Source organism: Mustela nigripes, chromosome 13, assembly GCF_022355385.1.
Source record: "Mustela nigripes isolate SB6536 chromosome 13, MUSNIG.SB6536, whole genome shotgun sequence".
NCBI lineage: Eukaryota > Metazoa > Chordata > Mammalia > Carnivora > Mustelidae > Mustela > Mustela nigripes.
Window position 1 is genome coordinate 66,555,059 of NC_081569.1, and position 19,453 is coordinate 66,574,511.

At 43.9% G+C, this 19,453-nt stretch overlaps 1 protein-coding gene across 1 annotated transcript in view; it reads right to left on the reverse strand.

Annotated features, from left to right (window-relative positions):
- Positions 1 to 2,694: 2,694 nt before the first annotated feature.
- Positions 2,695 to 19,453, reverse strand: part of FBN1 (fibrillin 1) — a 232,288-nt gene continuing 215,529 nt past the window's right edge. The window contains exons 57-65 of the mRNA XM_059372774.1: positions 19,243 to 19,449; positions 17,523 to 17,648; positions 17,156 to 17,278; positions 14,352 to 14,468; positions 13,968 to 14,096; positions 13,056 to 13,175; positions 7,829 to 8,060; positions 5,220 to 5,394; positions 2,695 to 3,994 (exon numbers count right to left, since the gene is read on the reverse strand). Coding sequence (XP_059228757.1) covers positions 3,605 to 3,994; positions 5,220 to 5,394; positions 7,829 to 8,060; positions 13,056 to 13,175; positions 13,968 to 14,096; positions 14,352 to 14,468; positions 17,156 to 17,278; positions 17,523 to 17,648; positions 19,243 to 19,449 — 1,619 coding nt within the window. The 3' untranslated portion in view covers positions 2,695 to 3,604. The remainder of the gene's footprint in view (positions 3,995 to 5,219; positions 5,395 to 7,828; positions 8,061 to 13,055; positions 13,176 to 13,967; positions 14,097 to 14,351; positions 14,469 to 17,155; positions 17,279 to 17,522; positions 17,649 to 19,242; positions 19,450 to 19,453) is intronic.

Genomic DNA, 19,453 nt, shown 5'->3' on the forward strand with positions numbered 1-19,453 from the left:
GGAGATAGTCACAAGGATTCAAAGTAACAATGGATATTACTTTCTATGGAAGAAAACAAGAGTGGACAGAATGCTGAGTTGAGCTAACAGGAAGTCAGACCCACTTACCTGCTTCATTCATTTAAAAAGAATGCACCTTCCCCTGTCCAATAGTAAAAATGAAATTGACATCGTTTCGTAGAGGTCATGATTCAGGCTTGGCTCCAGGATGCAAAACAGCCCATGTCCTAAAAAGAGGTTTATGACTTTGTGTGCCAGAAAAACCATTTTGGATTCATTAGCAGTTAGCTGAAATAACAAATTTTGTGGAATTGCCAGGTCCTGTCAAATGTATGTCGGGTGTCAAATGTACAAGACCCTCATGTTTATACAGACAATAGTGAGAATGTCAGAACCTTTCATTGAGACCCAGACCTGTGAGTGAGCCCAGGCATGGATACACATGGAAATCTGCAAAATCAAAGTCACAGCCTTCTTGTTTCTCCCTAACCCTAAACTCAGAATACTGAGAATCCATTCCTAACAATATAACGTTAGGCTCACATTGGGTTTCAAAATGTTTAATGAAATAAATGGGTTTGCTGCTGATTTTTTCTTTACAAAGTGTTATTTAAAATTGGGAAGGGGAAAATAACTTTGTCTTCAGGTCTGCATGTGAAGACTAATCTTCCTAGCAATAGTCTTCTAGCATTCAGAAACAAGATCCTTAAACCATGCAATAATGACATTTCCGATATATCTCTAACAACTACATTAGAATCAGAATAAAGTACATTCTGTGGACGAAGTGGTGATCTAAAAATCTCTAACAGTTTATAGATATATAACCTTTAAGTATACTAATATAGTATCAACCTAATTGTCCTTTATTTTGGCTCATCTAATTTACAAACATGATTTCTGAAGTTTAACAGTATTTGTAATGGCAATGTCCAAAGCAATTTTGGCTGGGTAAAGTGCTATTTGTTGAACAAAAATGTAGTTGTTTGTGCAAGTTTAAACATTTCACAAGGCCAGCTGAGTTCATTTCAACCCTACTTACAAAATAATTATTGGCAAATGAAATGGGCTGAGGGGTAGAGACAAGACGTTTTCAAGCTTCTGAGAGATTTACAAAACCAAGTTCGTCAACCACTGGAAGTAAAATTGAAAGGTCACAGACAATTAAAAGGTACAGGTTTAAATCTCAGGATTCAAAAGGGTTCCAACAAGAGGAATATTTACAATGGAACAATGAGGAAAATGTTTTGTTACAGACAGAAACATGGAAAATATGCTGTTGAAAATTGTTGGCTCTGAAATAAATAAAATCCAGACCGAGACTATTAAAAATATCAAAGTGATCTACCATGTGCCAACTCTATATTCTTCTGCTGTTTGTTATAAAGAAAATCCGTTATTCAATATAATGCAGTTCTGGTTAAATTATCAAAGACGTTTTCCGAATGCAAACTGTTGTTTACCATGTGCTATATATTCTTCTCTAACAACGTTAGTACACTTCCATCATAGATCCACAGGCACAGAGTTAGAAGGAAATTTTGAGTCATATTTTCACTTCCCAACCAAGGTACAAATTGCTTCCAAAACAGTCATTTGATTCATTTCTATTTAGCACCTATTACAAGCAAGATTTTTTGGATGGTAAAATAAGAGATACAAAAAAATACTTCAAGATGTTCATGGCCTTTAAAGGAGAAGAAAGCATCCTTGTCCACTGGCTGTCATTATGCCTAGGCTAGAACACTCCAAAAAGCGACAGAGAGCTCACCACATCACAAGGAAATCCATTCCTCAGTGGGCAGCTCGGCAGGGAAGACGTATGTTAAATTGAACTTCATGGCAACAAACCTTCATTTTGCCTTCTGGAATAAGATCGAACAGACCTCCTCCACCATCTTTAGCACAGCTTTTTGAAGATGTTGAGAGGATTTTTCTTTGTCCTATATGATTTCTTTCTCCTTCGTGCAGCAATTTTATTTCACCTTTATTTTCGCCACCCTTCACTTTACTGCCCTGGGGGATTGTAAGAATTATTTCATACCAATTCAGTGAACTTAATTGTTAAATGCTCGATATTGCACTTCAAACAGCATTTTCAAATTACGACAGTCAAAAAGCAAGAGCTAGATAGCATTCAGTTGGATTCAATTTGGGGTTGTCCTTTTGTAAATTAGACTAGCCCTGACTAACAACAGATGTTTAGGGGGAAAAAGGATGGAGCACCTAAGGCTTGCCAACACTGTGTATTTGAGGGGGGAGGGCATGATAAATCTTTTATAATGAAACCCATGTGCTCTAAGACAGTGACTGAACTTGATATCTTAAAATACTTAAATCTAGTGGTCTAAAAGTCACAGGATTAATTAGGTCATGTTTTAGAATCTAAATTTCTTATTGGCCAGAAATATCTCCTCTGTCTTTAATGAATAGAACAAGGGACTAGCTCAAATAACTCCACTGTCTTTAATGAACGGAACAAGGGACTAACTCAAGTAACTCCACTGTCTTTAATGAACAGAACAAGGGACTAACTCAAATCTGTTAATTTTTTTTGTTAGTGGTTATATGTTTGGCACCTTTCAAAGCTGTAACTACCACACCCAGGATAATTTAAGTTCAGGAAACTTTAGCCTCCAGAATGCCACCCCCCTCCTCAAATCCCACATCCATGCAAGAACACAAAGCCAAAGGTACACTAAAAAAAGAGAGACTGTTTTATTGTGACATTTATGACATGGACCCCTTATTGACAGGAATGATCGAGGGGAATCTTGGCATATTGCACGGGTGTGATGAAGGGTGCACTGGTGATCCTCTGGCTGCCGGAGCTGGTTCTTTGTCCTCCCAGACCTCCATGCATGTGTGGGCCAGTCACGGAAATTTCCTTACCACTTGGTGTATACATTGAACAAGTCTTTGGTCTTAATAAGCACCATTACAAACCCTCACATTAAGGGCATTATTATTCTAGTTTATAAATGTTTCAATGATAAAAAATAGCACGATTACAGTATACACACACTTAATTTACATGTAATGTATTATAACTCATAACTGAGATAAGCTACTGAACTAACTTTGGTTGATTGAAATTAATGGAGTATTTGAACTGAATACTGGTAATTTGGTTTCTAAGTTGTGTAAATATTACAGTGCATTTATAAATCTAGTTTGAGAATTTACTAGCACCAAATAGATATTATAATTGGCCAACCTAGTATTTGTATTTGGAGAAGCAAAGTTTAAAAATTTGAAAAAACAGAACAGTCCTTCGATTGAAAGCACATTCCTGTAAACTGCTAGAAGGATGGCATGTCAGCATGAATGGCTGACCCCCAGTGAAAATACGTGTCCCAGTTTTCAAGAATCAACACATATGACAAGGTAGCTCAGCTACACACATGAGAAGCCTGAGAAAGTGGTTGTTTTGAACTAGGGTAGTCACCTGTACCTTGCTTTTTGCAATACAAGAATAGTGCTTATTTATAGAAATTTACTTGGTGAAAGATTGTACCTATGATATGAAGATTCTGATTGGGGGAAAAATTCCGTTCTACCTATCTATCTTTGTTTTTTAATTATTTGGTCTCTGTCTGGTGAATTAATGAAGCAAAATCTGAATTTTCATCTTCAGATTATCACCCAGTTCACCACTGAGGTAGTCTTTGTCATAATTATCTTCTAGCTGATCAAGTTCTTTCTTTTTGTAAAGTGGAGTACTACTGATTTGTAATGAATAGGTTCCAGCCACTGGCTTCTTCTTGGTGAAGTGGAGGTAGCTGATCCCTTCCTTTTGGTTGATTTTAAAGAAGCCATTTTCATTTCCAGATTCAATCAAGTATCTGTTGTGATTGGTCAGAGTCGTCAGGGCGGGGAGGAGCTCTAGGATTCGGACCTTGTTACTGATGTGGGAAATATTGAAAGCGAACACGGCTGTCTTCTCAATGTCCCAACTTGCGAGACTCACATTGGTGTCTCTCTCAGGCTGGTCCTGGAAAGACACATGACAATGCATTAAATAAAGTGTAAGTATGTCACCTACTTCTCATCTTAAAGAAAAAGGGACTTGAATCTCACACTAGTACCGCCTCCTGCTCACATTGGATATACTGTGTCGAAAATGCCTGTTTTCATAAAACACCATTTAAGTCGTAATCTGTTAAACTAGCACATATTTATAATAGTAAAAAAAAAAAAATTAAACTGATGTCAAGATGTCAAACTGAAGTCAAGTAGTCGGAGGTCTTCTAATGCTGTGGGTCTCCAAGTATGCTCCCCAGATCAGCAGCATTGGTGTCACCTGGGAATCTGTCAGAAATGCAAATTCTCGGCGCCACCTGAGTGAGACCTACGGAGTCAGAAACCCCAGGGGTGTTTCCCAGCAATCCAGCTTACCAAGTCTTCCAGATGATTCACATGCACGCTCAAGTTCAAAAACCACTGTTTTCATAGACCGTTTTCTTTCCCTAGACTTATCTCATTTCCCAAACCACAGCGGATGGGTTGCAGCACCGATGCTAAGAAAGAACGAGTCTATTTCAATTTTGTTCACTGACGCAAAACCATCCCCTCGGAAGGACACGCCTAGGAACCTACTTCCTGACTCTGATGATCTGCTAATATTCAATGCTTTTCACCTGGCTGCTTGCTGGCCTCTCTGGGACCACATGTGCCGGATTCTCTGGGCCTGGAGCCAGAGGTCTGGGAGAATATCTGTGCAGTTCTGAGTTGACTGAAAGGCTGCAGCAGCCGTAGGCAAAGAAAACCAGGCTGCTTGAGCTCCATGTTGTTTTTGTCTAGAATCCAAGTTCCCTCACACTCCACATGGCTCTTTTCAGTAGAGGAGCCTTGAGCTTTCAGAACTTGGCGTCCCCATGGAGAGAGCACTATGTCACTTCACTATTCTGCCCACTTGCTGTCCTGGATCTCAGACCTTTCCTTTTAGCGGACTTTGGGTGGGTGTTTGACTTTCTCTTTGGCGAGACAGAGGAAATGAGCAAGTATGTGAAAACCTTCAGATGGCCACTCCCTAAAAGCAGCAAGAAAATCCAGAGTCCCACAGACTCTTGTAAAATGCAGCCTAGAGCTCAGGGAATGTCTGGATTTTCTCCCCAGAGAGCTTTTTCACACTTTGGAACATCCTTGGAGGAAACCACAGGCATCTGGAAGGCCCTTCTGCAACAGGAGACATCAGGAGAAACCACCTTCTGACCCACCTCGATGTTGGAGGCATCTGTTTCATTTGTGCTTCTCCGTTTCCTGCCCCGTTTGGGGTAGCCGTTGATCTTACATTCATAGCAGGCCTCCGGGGAGAGAGAATTGTCATCCATTTCGCCACTGGCAGGAGGCTCTGGGCCTCCTCGGCCCATGCCAATTCCAGAAACACAGTGCCTGTGGAGGAAGAGGGGCATGGCCCCTTTTCATTAGATCTGGGAGATAAGGGAGGAGGACCAAGAGTTCCAGTGATGCATGGACCCCACCGGGTGACATTTAGCCAGTGACTATTTGTCTGCTAGGTGACTCGCTGGTTCCGAGAGCCACCCTGAAGTCCTCCGGGTTTAGGCTCAGAGTCCCAGTTCCCCGGGTTGGTCGATTTCTTTCTACTATCTCTCTGGGTCCTGTGTTGCATATGGATTTGCCCCTTCTTTTCTGAACCCGACTGTGGCAGGTGTTTTGCTCCATTAACACAGGGAGGGGACATGGAGTGGAAATGGGGAAAGGATTGAGAGCTGAGGGGGAGACCCTGTGACTTGGGAGGTTCAAGGAAAACGTGAGAAAGTGAGAAAGTGAGAAAGGTAGGAGCATCCGCTCCCTGCCCTCTGCCTGCCTCCCTGACCGCATCACTACAGCCTCTCCTTCCGCCACCACCATCACCAGCCTTCACCACTCCGGCTTCTGAGCAGCTTCTCCTCTTATATGACCACGCGCTTTGGCCAAAGCTACTGAAGCTATAAGGAAAGTTCTAGGTAGAACTGAGGTTGACTTAGAAACAAACCATGAAGATGTGTAATGTATAAGATGCAAGCATGGGAGCTTAACCCAACTGTGGGAAATTGTTTCAAGTCATTCAAAACCACTAGGGCCATTGGCTCTGACTCATGTGAGGCTGGATAAACAAACCCATGCCCAAGAGAGAACTAGTTCAGCTGTTTTTCTTTGCCTTTCAGTTATCAAAGCCAAGTTACAGAGGGAGGCTTGCATGTTTCACAAGTACCTTGTTTTGTTATTCTGCTTACTATTTCCTAGGCCTCTTGGAATGTATTTACCAGGCTCCTCTTTCAAAATGTGTTGAAATATCTCAATGATTCTAAGGAGTCTTTATTTGGGGGCAGGGTCCACTCTAGTGATTCATGAAGCCCAAGCTGTTATAAATGGGTAGATTTCTACTAATGGGTCATAACAAAGAATAATTATTGATCTCTTTTTCTGTACTTGTTGGCCCGTTTTTTATAACCCATTTTTCTTTATGCCCTCAATGCCAATAAGCAGGATCTTTTTGTGTGTTTTGCAGTTCAGGGGCTCCTACTATTTTCTGCAATCCTGCCAGAGCCCAGTACATTTTCTTTTCTCTTCCTCTGTCTTAAGAGCAGCATGAAACATGCAGAAACAATACAATGGATGAAATGACGAATGCTCATCGTGTATGTGTGTGTGTGTTTGTATACATTTGCAAAATGATTAAGTTATTGGAAGGAAAACCCCAAATTTGTAGACTTTGGTTCTTTTCTCAGAACTCCTTTCCAGTATTTTCATATCCCTGGAACACCACTTACAAGAAGTGTGACTACAAAGTCCCACTGGCCAGAAGCCAGTTTGGACTGTCACAATTTTTGCTGGGAAAATGGTTCTGGCATTCAACTTATGAAGAATGAGTCTACCGAGAGCCAGACACAAACATCTGGGAATTTGTGTCCTATTGCTGGCATTCTGTGTACTTCCCATGAAACATTCTTTTACCTTCAAGTCTACACAGACCCAAAGTGAGTTGCCTGATGTTTGTGTGTTGAGAAATCAAAGGCTACTAGGTTAATTATATATATACACGTATGTGTGTGTTCTGGGATGTGTGATTTTGTGGGGTGTGGCTGTGTGTGTGACGTGTATGTCTATCTCATGTCTGTATGTTCCTAATTAAAAAGGTAAAAATTGAAATCCTTAACAAGCAGACAAAAGTAGATGGGCCTCCAAGTCTCGATTAAGTCAGCAGGGAAAAAGATCTACATTTGAAAACTTACCACTAAACTTTCAAATTACTGAGTAAAATAAAACTATGTCTTGCCTTCCCCAACACTCACATCTACAATGTGGTGAACTGTCCTGCCTGGAGAATACAATAATTATTTCAGCTCCTGTTTCATACTCTTTTGGTAATTGTTAACGTAAACTTAAGTCTGAGGTGTAACGTGTGCATTAAAACCAGATACCGTTGTGACTGATCCTAACATACAATGTTCTCTAATGACAAGGCATTTTCAGTAAAGACCAAACCCTGCTTGGGAGAAGGGTGGGTCAGGAATGTGCCCTGCGTCCTGTTCTGGTCTGGGTCGGCCCCTGCGTTTCTGGAGAAATGAATCCATTTTCAACAAGAAGATCAAGAGAACGAGACGGAGGAAACCTGTATCAAGGTATTTACAGCGAGTTTCATAGTCTGTGAATTACAGCCTAACACCTTTGCAGAGCTAACTGCAATGACCTCTAGGATCACAAAAAGGATGGTTCTCCTCAGCTAGGATGGGTCGTCAGGAGTGACATCCCCTTCACGAGGCTGGGAGCAGGAGAGGACCGCCCCCCCCCCCCCCGCCCGAGCAGGGGCAGCGGCACTCACCCTTGGCCTATCCGGAAGTAGCCCGGAGGACAGCCGCACAGGTAGCCGCCCTCCGTGTTGGAGCAGCCGTAGCTGCAGGGCGCCTGCGCGGAGCCACACTCGTTGATGTCCTGGCAGCCCCCGCTGAACTGTTCGTACTGGAAGCCCGCGGGGCACATGCACTTGTAGCTGCCCAGGGTGTTGTGACAGGAGGCTCCTCCGCAGATGTGTGCGCTGAGGCATTCGTTTTCATCTGTAGGGAAGCCAGAACACACCAGGCGTTTCCACCAGGGACTGCCAGCCAGCTGGCCCTCCGCTCCCACTACTCGGGAAGGCAGGGCAGGCTGAGGTGGCTGGGGTGGGGAGAGGGAGGGGAGAGAGAGAGGGCGAGAGAGGGGGTGGGGGGAGCGAGCGCACTGTGGAAACAGACGGACGTGGCCTCTTGGCACACGGGGAGCCAACGTGGAAGGCGAGGTCAAACGCAGCAGGTGGAGAGCGTTAGAGCGTAGCGTTTGGAGGGCGTCAGATTCCAGGTCTCATCTGAAGCCCACACGGGTGTGTTCCGCGCCACACGAGCCTCCCGTGAAGCACGAGGGGCTGGTTCTTAGCTAAGGCTCAAGGCTCAGGGCAGGAGGGAAGGCATCCTGAAGTTCTGTGAGAGGGAGGACCGTCTCCACAGCAGGGACCAGCTGTATTCCCAGAGGCTGCTTTCCCAGTCCTCCTCCTTGAGGATGTGCGCGGCTGGCAGGGCTGCCATCCTGCAAGAAGTGTCTGCCCCACTTGCACTTCCTTTTCAAAAATCTGCAAAAGCCCCCAGGTGCTTGTCCTGGGGATGAATAGTGCCTTCTGGTATGTCTGCTCCCATCTCTGAATGGGCCCCCCCCCCCCCCTTATCCAAACCAGCCTCCTGCCCAGAGTGTCTGGGCCATGTCTAAAGCAAAGTATGGCTGGAAGACATTCAGAGCAGACTTCACAACCAATAATTGGAAAAAACCCACAATAGAGACAGATGCTGCAGGACTGGCTACCCCCGGGGACCTGCCAAGTCTGACAGTAAAAAGCAGGGAAAAGAAATCTAACTTTAAAAAATCAGCTTGAGGGAGAAAATCTTGAGTATCTCACTATTTCTAATTTATACCTTTCTGAAATCTCAAATATACTTTTGTAGGCCTGGCGTGTAGGGCAGGCTGGAAGCTTGCTGGTAAAATATTCCTTAATCGCTGTAGCCCACCCATTTTCAGGCATATATTCATTTGACTGCATACAGATTGGCCTTCGCCTCACTGAGCAAATGCTTCCAACATAAGCAAGGAGGGGGAATGTAATTAAGGTTTATTAGATGCCCATTGCATGACAGAGTACAAGGTTCAGTACCTTGACCTTCCCAACAATCATGGGCAGTAGGTGTCATAATCCCGGTTTTACAGATGATGAAAACAAGGCTCCAAGAGCCCTTCTGAGAGATCCAGCGGCAGCAGCAGGGTCGAGACGCATGCCCAGGGCTGTCTGATTGCAGAAGCCACGTGCTTGCCTTCGTGCCAGCGTCTCTCAAGAGACTCCGCACCATTTAAACTGGTACTTCTTTTGTCTTTTTGTTGGTTTTACCTTTTTAGATTCCTTTACAAAAAACCAGATCTGTTTATAAGAAAACATCTGTATTTATTATATTTATATATATATATTTTTAAAGTAGGCTTGACACCCAGCACGAAGCCCAGTGTGGGGCTTGAACTCACAACCCTGACATCAAGACCTGAGCTGAGAGCAAGAGTTGGACACTTAACCGACAGAGGCTCCTAGACGCCCCTAAAATATCTGTTTTAAAATTGGAAAAACAGGTGGGTCAAAATGGTGGAGGCGGGGTGCTTCCATATGTATAATATTCTCTCTCCCTCTCTTCTCTCTCCCTTTCCTTTTTCCTTCCTGTGTGGAAGGAATAGATACACAATAAGAAAGCCATTCACTGAGCTGTCTGCTGTGGCTCAGTGCCCAGCTACAGGTCTGTTTGAGAATTCTTTATATCCAGGAACTCCCAGATATCCACCCAAGGTCATTTAGGCTTCAGGGTTCCTACAACAGAGGTAATTAGATCTGCCGTTGTCTTTGTTCTTTCCCCCTTGCTCTAAATCAGAGATGAAGTGTGTAGCAGATACCAGTGGAGGCCATGGGCACCCAAGAGTGAAAGAGGAACAGAGGGTAATCACTTTGGTGTAAAGATTATCCTTGGGCTGGATGTTTTCCCCTTGCCCCTCCATGTCTATCTCTAGACTTTTCACCTGCTCTCAGCCCCTGGAGACTGACGTGCCTGGAGCATCGACACGCTCCTCTCCTTTGCCCTGTGCTTTTGGGCTGGGCTTAGCCATTGGTTTCCGGACGGGACTCTGATAGATAAAACCTCTAAGGCCCATGTCTGTATATATAGGACAGAACCCACTGATAAAAAAACTTAGATTTATTTATCTGTATTGTTCCAAAGGACAGAAATAGGTTAGAAGTAGAAGGAGGAACAGTTCGTTTTCTATGGAAAAAATATTTCCAAGAATTAAAGTTCTCTATAGATAAATTGGGTTATCTTGCAAGAAAGTGAATGCCCTTCAAGCTGGTATTCAAGTGAAGCTTGGACAACCAGGGAGGTTGGAGAAGGATTTATGTTTTAAGAGTGAGGTCAGACTAGATCCTCTCTAAGGCTCTTTCTAGCTTTGAGCATCTATCTCTGTTACTATAAATATCCATCCCAGTTAAGAACTCTCTCCTCCCTTTCACATTCTTTTCTATTTTACTTTCCTTTTTTTTTTTTTTTTTAAACTCCCTGAGAATCTAACAAAGTTTAAATTAAACTTGCTTATCTGTGTTAGGGAACTAGGGTCAGCAGAACAGGGATTAAGATAAGAAACTGGCAAATAGTCAATGTTTACAGCTTGGAAAGAACCTCTGCACTCACCCTGTACATCAGTATACAAACATGACTTGTTTCCCATGCTTTGCCCTCTCCACCTTTTTCATCCTGGAGCAAATGGCTCCAAGAGCAATTTTTCTGTACTCCAAAATCTTTGTTTTCCTCTCAGTCAATGCTCAAAATTGGGGGGTGGGGTGTCCTTTTTATAAAGAGAAACATTTTAATTTTATTGAAACAGCCTTGGATTCTCCAAAAAACGCTCCTTAATCTTAAGACTACCACCTATCTACTCTGTCCTCTAAAATCAAAGGTTGCCGCATAGGGTTGCTTAATGTTAGCCATGGTGTGAAGAGAGAACTGCTAGGAGAATTACAAAATGTAGGATTGACTCTCTTTTACAAATTTTCTCTAGGTCAACATGGCTCAATTCCAACTGCAGCTGCAAGCTTGATATATTCCATAAGACGATGAGACCCTGGGGCCCCTGGATGGCTCAGTGGGTTAAAGCCTCTGCCTTCGGCTCAGGTCATGATCCCAGGGTCCTGGGATCGAGCCCCACATCGGGCTCTCTGCTTAGTGGGGAGCCTGCTTCCCCCTCTCTCTCTGCCTCTTTCTCTGCCTGCTTGTGATCTCTGTCAAATAAATAAATAAATAAAATCTTAAAAAAAAAAAAAAAAAGAAAAAGACGACAATGAGACTCAGTGGCCCTTAGCCCCAAACCCATCCATCTTCTAAAAGTGAAATTCTGGCAGCCCAGGAGTGAGGATCCAGAAAGGGCTGGTCCGAGAAATCTACCCTGCATGGCTCCAGGGAAGCCGTTCTGGCCAAAGGCAATGCTCGTTGTGGACAGCTGTACTTCTTAAGAATTATGAGCCCAGTTTGGGCTAGTATCTTTGGGTATTGAAACCCCTCAAACTTCTTCTAACTTCTTTTTTTTTTTTTTAAGATTTTATTCTTTTATTTGACAGACAGAGATCACAAGTAGGCAGAGAGGCAGGCAGAGAGACAGAGTTCGGAAGCAGACTTCCTGCTGAGCAGAGAGCCCGATTGGGGCTCGATCCCAGGACCCCGAGACCATGACCCGAGCCGAAGGCAGAGGCCCAACTCTCTGAGCCACCCAGGTGCCCCCTCTTCTAACTTCTTAATCAATTTATTCTAGAACTCCCAGCCAGGAGATGATCTTCTGGGGGCAGAAGTAGAATCTCTAGGCAATGAAGATAAGATCTGCCCATCTCCACTACCCCCAGACTGAAGGTAGGAAGAGGAGGGGAGGGCAGGTCATCAAGAGTGTCTAAACTCTTCCAGTACTGGCATCCTTTAAGCCAACCTCGCTCACCCTTCCAAAACTGTGTCTTGGAAAGAATCAAACCAAATGAGAGGGATGCAGTTTTGATAAATGAAAACACACCAAATATCTCTTCTTTTGGAGTAAAGTGGAGCGCTGAGAGGTGGGGCTGCACCAGGGAAGCAGTAATCCTTGTGTCTTTGCTAAGGAGGGCTCTGAACCCATGGGCGTGGCAGCTAGAACAGGTCACCTAAGCACCAAGCTTACCGCAGTGCTGCGTAGATATTGGTACAAGGAAAAAGTGAGTGAACACAACACTTGAAAGGCAGCCCTGAGTCGGTAAGTTAAGAGTCTGAGGTTCTATTCTCAGGCACGTCACAAAGGAACAGGGTTCAGGACAGATTACTTTTCTTCCTTGGGCTTTCAGGTCTTTCTAGTAAAACCAAGAGCCTGGGCAGGATGAATCTGGGGTCCCTCTGAACTCACCATGTTGGAATTCTCTCATGGGCATTAAGAGTATTTTTCCCATGACAGTATGGAATCAAAAATGACATAATTTCAGTTTAATGAGCCTGTGGGTCTCCCTTAATTTTCCAAAAGAATTCAGAGACCTGAAAAAACTACTCGCATCGGCTGCCTGCGCTCTGCCCCAAAGGGTGTGTAGAGCTGAATGGAACCACTTCTGAGTCTGTGGGCCAAAAGCCACCCAAAATCACCTCTGGCTGGTTGGCTATTTTTCAGTCAGAGGCAGGATTTTGTTGGCCCTCCTGTGAACAGGGCCGCAGTGACAGCACGCAGCAGAAGGGAGGAAGATGCTGAGCGTGAAGGAATTCTAGGGGCATTTCATTTCCAATGCTCTCAAAGTATCCTTTATCATTATTTTTTTCCCCCTCAGTTTGCTGTTTTGCAAAGGCTGTGACTTTCCTCTGGTTTCAACCAGGTTAGGGGGGCTTTAAATGACTCTCTGTTGATCTAATGACAGATTTCTAGTTTCCCGAAAGAAAGCACTATTTGGCCTCAGTGGAGTCTGCCGCGATTCATCGTGGTACCAAAGAAAGACTACTTGCCCACACACTGGTTCCACTGGTAGTGCTGGAGATAGCCCTGGGGGCAGCTGCACCGGTAGCCCCCGATGATGTTCTGGCAGCCGTGCTGACAGCGATGGTTGCCTTCACACTCGTCCACGTCTGCAAAGGAAGGGAGAGCTGCCTTGAAGCCACATCAGCGTTGGTCTCCCAGTTGTTCTCTGAAGCCGCACTGACATGCATGCTAAAGGGAGAGGCAGCTGACCCCTGAAAAACTACTCTACGACCAGAACATCAAGAATATGTGCGCCGGAGCTTTTAATGAGTCCAAGGAGAAGAACATCCAGATATGTTAGGGGGGCTTTAAATGACTCTCTGATATCTCTCAGATATCCCGCTAATGTCTACAAATTAAAATGACCAAGAAATGAAGGTAAGGCCCAAGAGCACTCTATGGGATGGCTGTGGAAGTTATTTGTATTTGCTTGTTTGTGCCAGGATCAGAAACTAAAAGATGTCAAGACAGAAAGGAAATCCTAAAAAAAAAAAAAATTTTTAATTTTAATTGCATATTATCAGATGAGTTATTCTTCATGTATATAATCCACATGTGGGGAGTCCTTTTAAGACTTTGGATCCAATGACTAGAATATGAATGAATCAAGTGCAGGAACTGAGCTATTTTTCTTGACTAGTTTGTGCCCTCTTAGGTGACGCTGTTCACTGAGCAGAAAAAGCCCTGAGATACTAGGGGAAGGCACATGTTATGGACATGATCAAGCATGAGGTGAAAGATAGGTCTTTAAGATAGGACACCTGTGCCAACCCAGCAAAGTAGTTCCCATTTTCAGATGGGTGTTCTCCCTGTGCTCAGTTCCGAGATCTCCTAGAGGAGGAGGGTGAAGAGTTTCCCCCAGGACCTGGTAGCAGTATCAAGCTGAGAACCCTACCCACCTTCACAGCTGGCGCCACTCTGATCCAGTGAGAACCCGCGCTGGCATTCACAGGTGAAGCTCCCAGGAGTATTCTGGCAAATACCCTTAGAGCCACACAAGTTGATGTCAGAAGTGCATTCGTTGTTATCTAGAATAAGCGGGTAGGGAAAAGAATTAAAATCCACTCTTTGTGTTGTTTAAAAGAGAGAGGGATGATTCACTCAGAAAAGGCCAATAACTTTTCACATACAGGTGTGTGCAGACACACCTGCACACACGTACCTGTACTCACATAGTTTTTTTTCACTTTTTTGTCATCGTCTTCCAACAGCAGAGGAACTAGAAAACAGTTCCTTAAAGGAACGGCTATGTTTCCTCTAGGGTGTTTTCCTCTCCCACTTACCGATGCAGGCAGTATGGTGCTGGGTAAATCCAGGAGGACATTTACACGTGAAGCTGCCGATGGTGTTCACACACAGGAACTGACAGTTGTGCTGTTTGGTGGCACACTCGTCAAGATCTATAAAGAAATGGAAGATGAGCATCAGGGTCGAACTGACAGTACAGCACTCCTCAGAAGGAGTTCTGAGTTCTGACCTATCCGTCTCAACCCTGGCCAGAATAGACAGGTGGCACCTGGCTAGGAAGAACCTAGGAGATAAGTGTTTGGAAGATGAAATGTACTCTCCTTGTAGACCAAAAACTGTAGCTCTTTGGGGATCCAAGGAAATCCCAATTCCTTTTTGCTAGAGCAATGCAGAAATTTTTCAACAAAGGCATTTCAAATTGTGACATTTTAAATAAACTATAAAATAAAGTAAAAGATTAGGGATTCTCAAAATTTTCCAAAGCGTTGAAAAGATCTATTCAAGTTGAAATGCAAAAAGAAATGTTGAGGCTGGGGCGCCTGGGTGGCTCAGTGGGTTAGAGCCTCTGCTTTCGGCTCAGGTCATGGTCCCAGGGTCCTGGGATCGAGCCCCGCATCGGGCTCTCTGCTCAGTGGGGAGCCTGCTTCCTCCTCTCTTTCTGCCTGCCTCTCTGCCTACTTGTGATCTCTGTCTGCCAAATAAATAAATAAAACCTTTAAAAAAAAAAAAAGAAAAGAAATGTTGAGGCTGGAAATTAATTTATTTGCTTAGTTCTTCCCCCCGCCCCCCTTTTCCATTCACTGTTTTGAATCTGCTCAACTGAGATGTTCAACCAAACCAAACCAAACAGATTTCTTTTCTTAGAGAGTCTCCTTTGGCTAAAACAAAATTGAGCAATCAAAGGGGAAACAAAGGGGGGAAAAAAAACCCTCACTCTGATAAGCTAATAGCACATTTAAAAATGGCCTACAGGATTTACCTAACATTGTTCTCCACATCTCAGTAAAATCCTCTACTTTGACCAGGCTTCTTTTCTCACTGCAGGAACTTGCATGCTCATTCTCAACTCCATTGCTATTTAAAGACCTCAAGAGATACAAAATATGTTCCAGCTTTCAGCTGGATTTTAACAATAACAACAACAAATCACTGACCCAAGGGGCCCTGCCAGAGTACTGTTCTGCCATTGCTGGAGCTTACCTGCACACAGGTGAGGGAGACAGCTCAGCGATTTCTTACACTGTTTTCTAACTACCCCACCTTAAGAACAGCAACACTTGCTGTTCTCACCTCCAAGAACATCTTGTCTCCCCTTCTCTCCTCTACTCTGGATCTTACCCGGCTCTCATGGAGGAGGTGTTGGTCCCACATCTCCTCTAGGCCATCCTTTGAGCCTCTTTCTGTCAGATTCAATAGTATATGTATCTGCACCACTGGGTTTGAGCTTTAGTCCTCCATGCCAAGTATGGGGACGAATCTAGACCTCATGAGAACAACAGGAGAAAGGGACTTGTGATGGGATCTGTAAGATTCCCATTGCTGTTTGCCCACTCCTAAAGCCATAAAGAGAGCATCACTGGTGTGTTTGATACATTGTGAAAGGACTGTTACCACTATACGTTTAATTTCCATTTTTCATCTCTTAATTGCTAGACCTTTTTGAGGATTTTCTGCCCCCACTGGAAAAACGCGGTAATATATACACTGAGAGAGATTTTCTCTTTAATTTGGTTCTCTATTTACATGAGTAAATTTATGGCTCTGCGTTATAGCCTCACACTGCCTGGAGCTCACTGTGATCCGCCGATGAAGAATAAGTTCTATGTTGGAGAAGCACAAAGCCGTAAAGAACCCTTTTATCAAGATAGAACTTTTAAGTAGGTCTCTCAACCTCCTCTCCCCAAATTCTAGGATTATATAGATTTACTACCATATAGGAAAACCTCAGGCACTGTTCATTCTGTCTTCCTGTGTTACCAGTCTCTTAACTCTCTCCTTTCAGCAGATGTACAAGAACTTGGCTGAGGGTCCTACTTCCCTCTGCTCTCCACTCCCCCGCCATGGTTCAACTCCCCTTACTTTCCTTTTACTCCATCATGGCTTCATGGTAGAAACACGCTAACTCTTAGCCTGCCATCTGGTCTACCCTTCCTTCTCCAAATCCCTCCTTTTAAAAATCACACTTCAGTTTGATTTACTTGTGCTATTCAGTTGATATGTGAAGTTCTTACTATTGAGGAAGATGTTTCTAGGAGTAAATTTACACCAACAGAATTTTGCAAAGGATAACTTCTGGTTGAAGAGGGATTTCTGCATGGAGTTCTTCTGTTTCTTAATTCTTTGTGATATTTGTGGCTCAGATAAGGTTATGCAGGGCAGGAATGGCCCTCCTTAGCAGGCCAGAGACCCAGACAAAATGTTTACTTAATTTGGCACAGTGTTTTCTAGGCACCAGTTAAGCTGAGGCAGGATAATGCCGGAGACCTGGGCTCTATGGTTGTTGAATAGATTACTTCCTTTCTGCTTATTCTATTTATGGAGTCAATCAATTAGGGATCTGTCCCACCTGAGATATCTGTCCCCATGGCTGCCCAAGGGGCAGGCACTGAGGATGCCTCCTGTTGCCACTGCACACCCCCTTAGCCTCACAGTCTCCCTGGCCTCAGCGTCCATCCATCCACCATAGGAGGCAGGTGGCAGGGAGATCCCTGGGAGGGACTAACGCCAGGGAACCACCTGTTCCCCATCGACAGCTTGCCTATGGATTCCTCAAATGCACAGGGAATGCAACTACTTGCCCAGAAGGCAGGTGTGTGGGTGCAGGCAAATTCTACTTTACCTTTGCAGCTCCTTCCATCCTCCTGTAGAATGTAGCCTTTCGGGCAGGAACACTGGAAACTCCCTTCTGTGTTTTTGCAGATAAAATTGCAGGGTTTGGGGGCCTGGTTGCACTCATTCAGATCTATGATCAAAAAGATACCTTGTGACTATCCATCTAAAATGATGCTCAGTACCCACAGGGTCTAGCAAAGAACTTTAGCTTTGAGGAAAGAAAAGACACACTCTGTGAAGTCTTTGATCATTGTCTTGGATTTTCCTATAAAATTACAGAGGCTATTTAGATGTTCAGTTTGAGGACATTTTTGGTACCATAATGTACAGTTTTCACTCAGAATAAACCTGAACACCAAAAACAGAGCACTTACCTACACAGGAAGTTCCAGTTATGTCTGGAGTGTAGCCATTTTTACACAGGCAATGATAGGATCCTCTGTCATTGACACACTCCCCATTTCGACAAACATCATGAATAACCTTGCATTCATCGATATCTGTTAATTTAACAGAGGTTAAAATAAGAAAGACAGTACAAAATGGGCAACATTAATATGTAGGGGTGACCTCACTGTAAATACTAATAAACTCTCTCATGCACCTAAGACATTAAACCAAAGGGGTGAGAACATAAATTTCATAGGTAATGATAATTGTACTGAAAGCCAAATGAATAACTACACTAATAACTAATGAAGTATAATAACTAATCAGGCCAGGGGAACACTTTAAAAGTAGTTATCTAAATGTATAGTTTTCCCCTCTGGGTCCAATGACACTGGTATTTCCCAGACATATTCAGCTCCTTGCTCTACCTCATGCCATTAAGCTTGCCTCCTGCTGACATCTCAAAAATGGCTCATGGCTGTAGACTCTTGACAAGAAAATCACATTTTTTTCTAATAGTGCATGTTCAAAATACAGAGGAAAGTTTCCTCCCATTCCTTTTGCTGTATTTAAAGTTAATCCTGAAAAATATCGAATTGCATAATATTGGGGAAATGGGACCAAACTTCCTTTGGACAGGGAAGCTCTAGGGCTCTGGGGTGGATCCCTGGGGTTTGGTTTTTACAGCCTGATAAGATAGCTCCACCCCAGGGAGAAAGATCTGGTTGCTATGCACTATTGAGTACTAAAGCCAGTGTCTTTCCACATTGTGACCCATCTATCTCCTTACTGCTTGGTGCGGTGAAATACCAAATGAGTTCTTAGCCTTTGATTGCCAAACAATCATTTTATACCAACAGATGTTACGTATCCTAATTCTTTCCAGTTTCCTCCGAAATGAAATTTTCCCTCCCCTGCCTAGGCTCGAGAAGTATTTTCCACCATCTCATTCTCACATCCTTGAAAGAAACCTCAGTTGCTTTCAGTCGCCTGGTCCCATCCAGTTCTGTGTCTTCCCACATCCACTTCTGTTATTCTACGTTTAGCCACATCTAACATCCACACAACTCCTGCTTACTCTCCTTCCACCCCTCTCACTTCCAGTTCCTTCCTAAGGAGCTCAAGAAGACGCTCTCCATTCTCGTTTGTGAGGGTAGAGACAAGTACCCCTGCTGTTGGGGAGCAGAGCCCCAGCAGTCTTTTCCAGAGCTGCCTCAACGCTCCGCGACAGCCTCCCTGCGTCACCCACGTGAAAACAGCTGGAGCTTTTCTAGAAGCAACTGTGTTTTAATCACCAGAATATCAGCATCATCTATACTTCTTGTGTGCAGCGTCTTTCAGCCCATTTTACAAGTTAAAATGCGTATTGGTAGACTAGTCTAGGAATTCAGTGATCATCTAGCCCATGGTTCATCTAAAAAGTTTACATTCTGAGTGACCAATAACTGACTTACAACAAACTTCTGTTTAAAAAGTTGGGGACTCCTTGTGATGCAAAGGAAGGAACCCAAGTATACAACAGCTTTAGCAACCTGGCCTCGAATGTCTAAAATACCATAATAAAGGGTTTGTGACCCAACCTAAGCCCACACTGAAGATTCCATATTCCCAACTGTTTGTCATGAAACAAACAAGAAAATTCCCTTTTGGATTGTAAGCGAATTACCTGCTCCACTGGTCATAAGTCAGAACGAAAGGAAGTACCTGCTCCATTGGTCATAAATCCTCGGCCATGGGGGCAGAGTTTTTTGAAGGCCACAGTGCCCTGGAAAGGGCAGATCTCACAGTGGGGGCCCCAGCCTCTCCCTCCATCGCAGCAGCATTCAGACTTGGTGACAGGGTTCCTGTTGCTCGAGCCAATCTGACACATGTTTTGGAGCACCTCCGTGAAGCAGTACCCTTCCCGGTTGTCTGG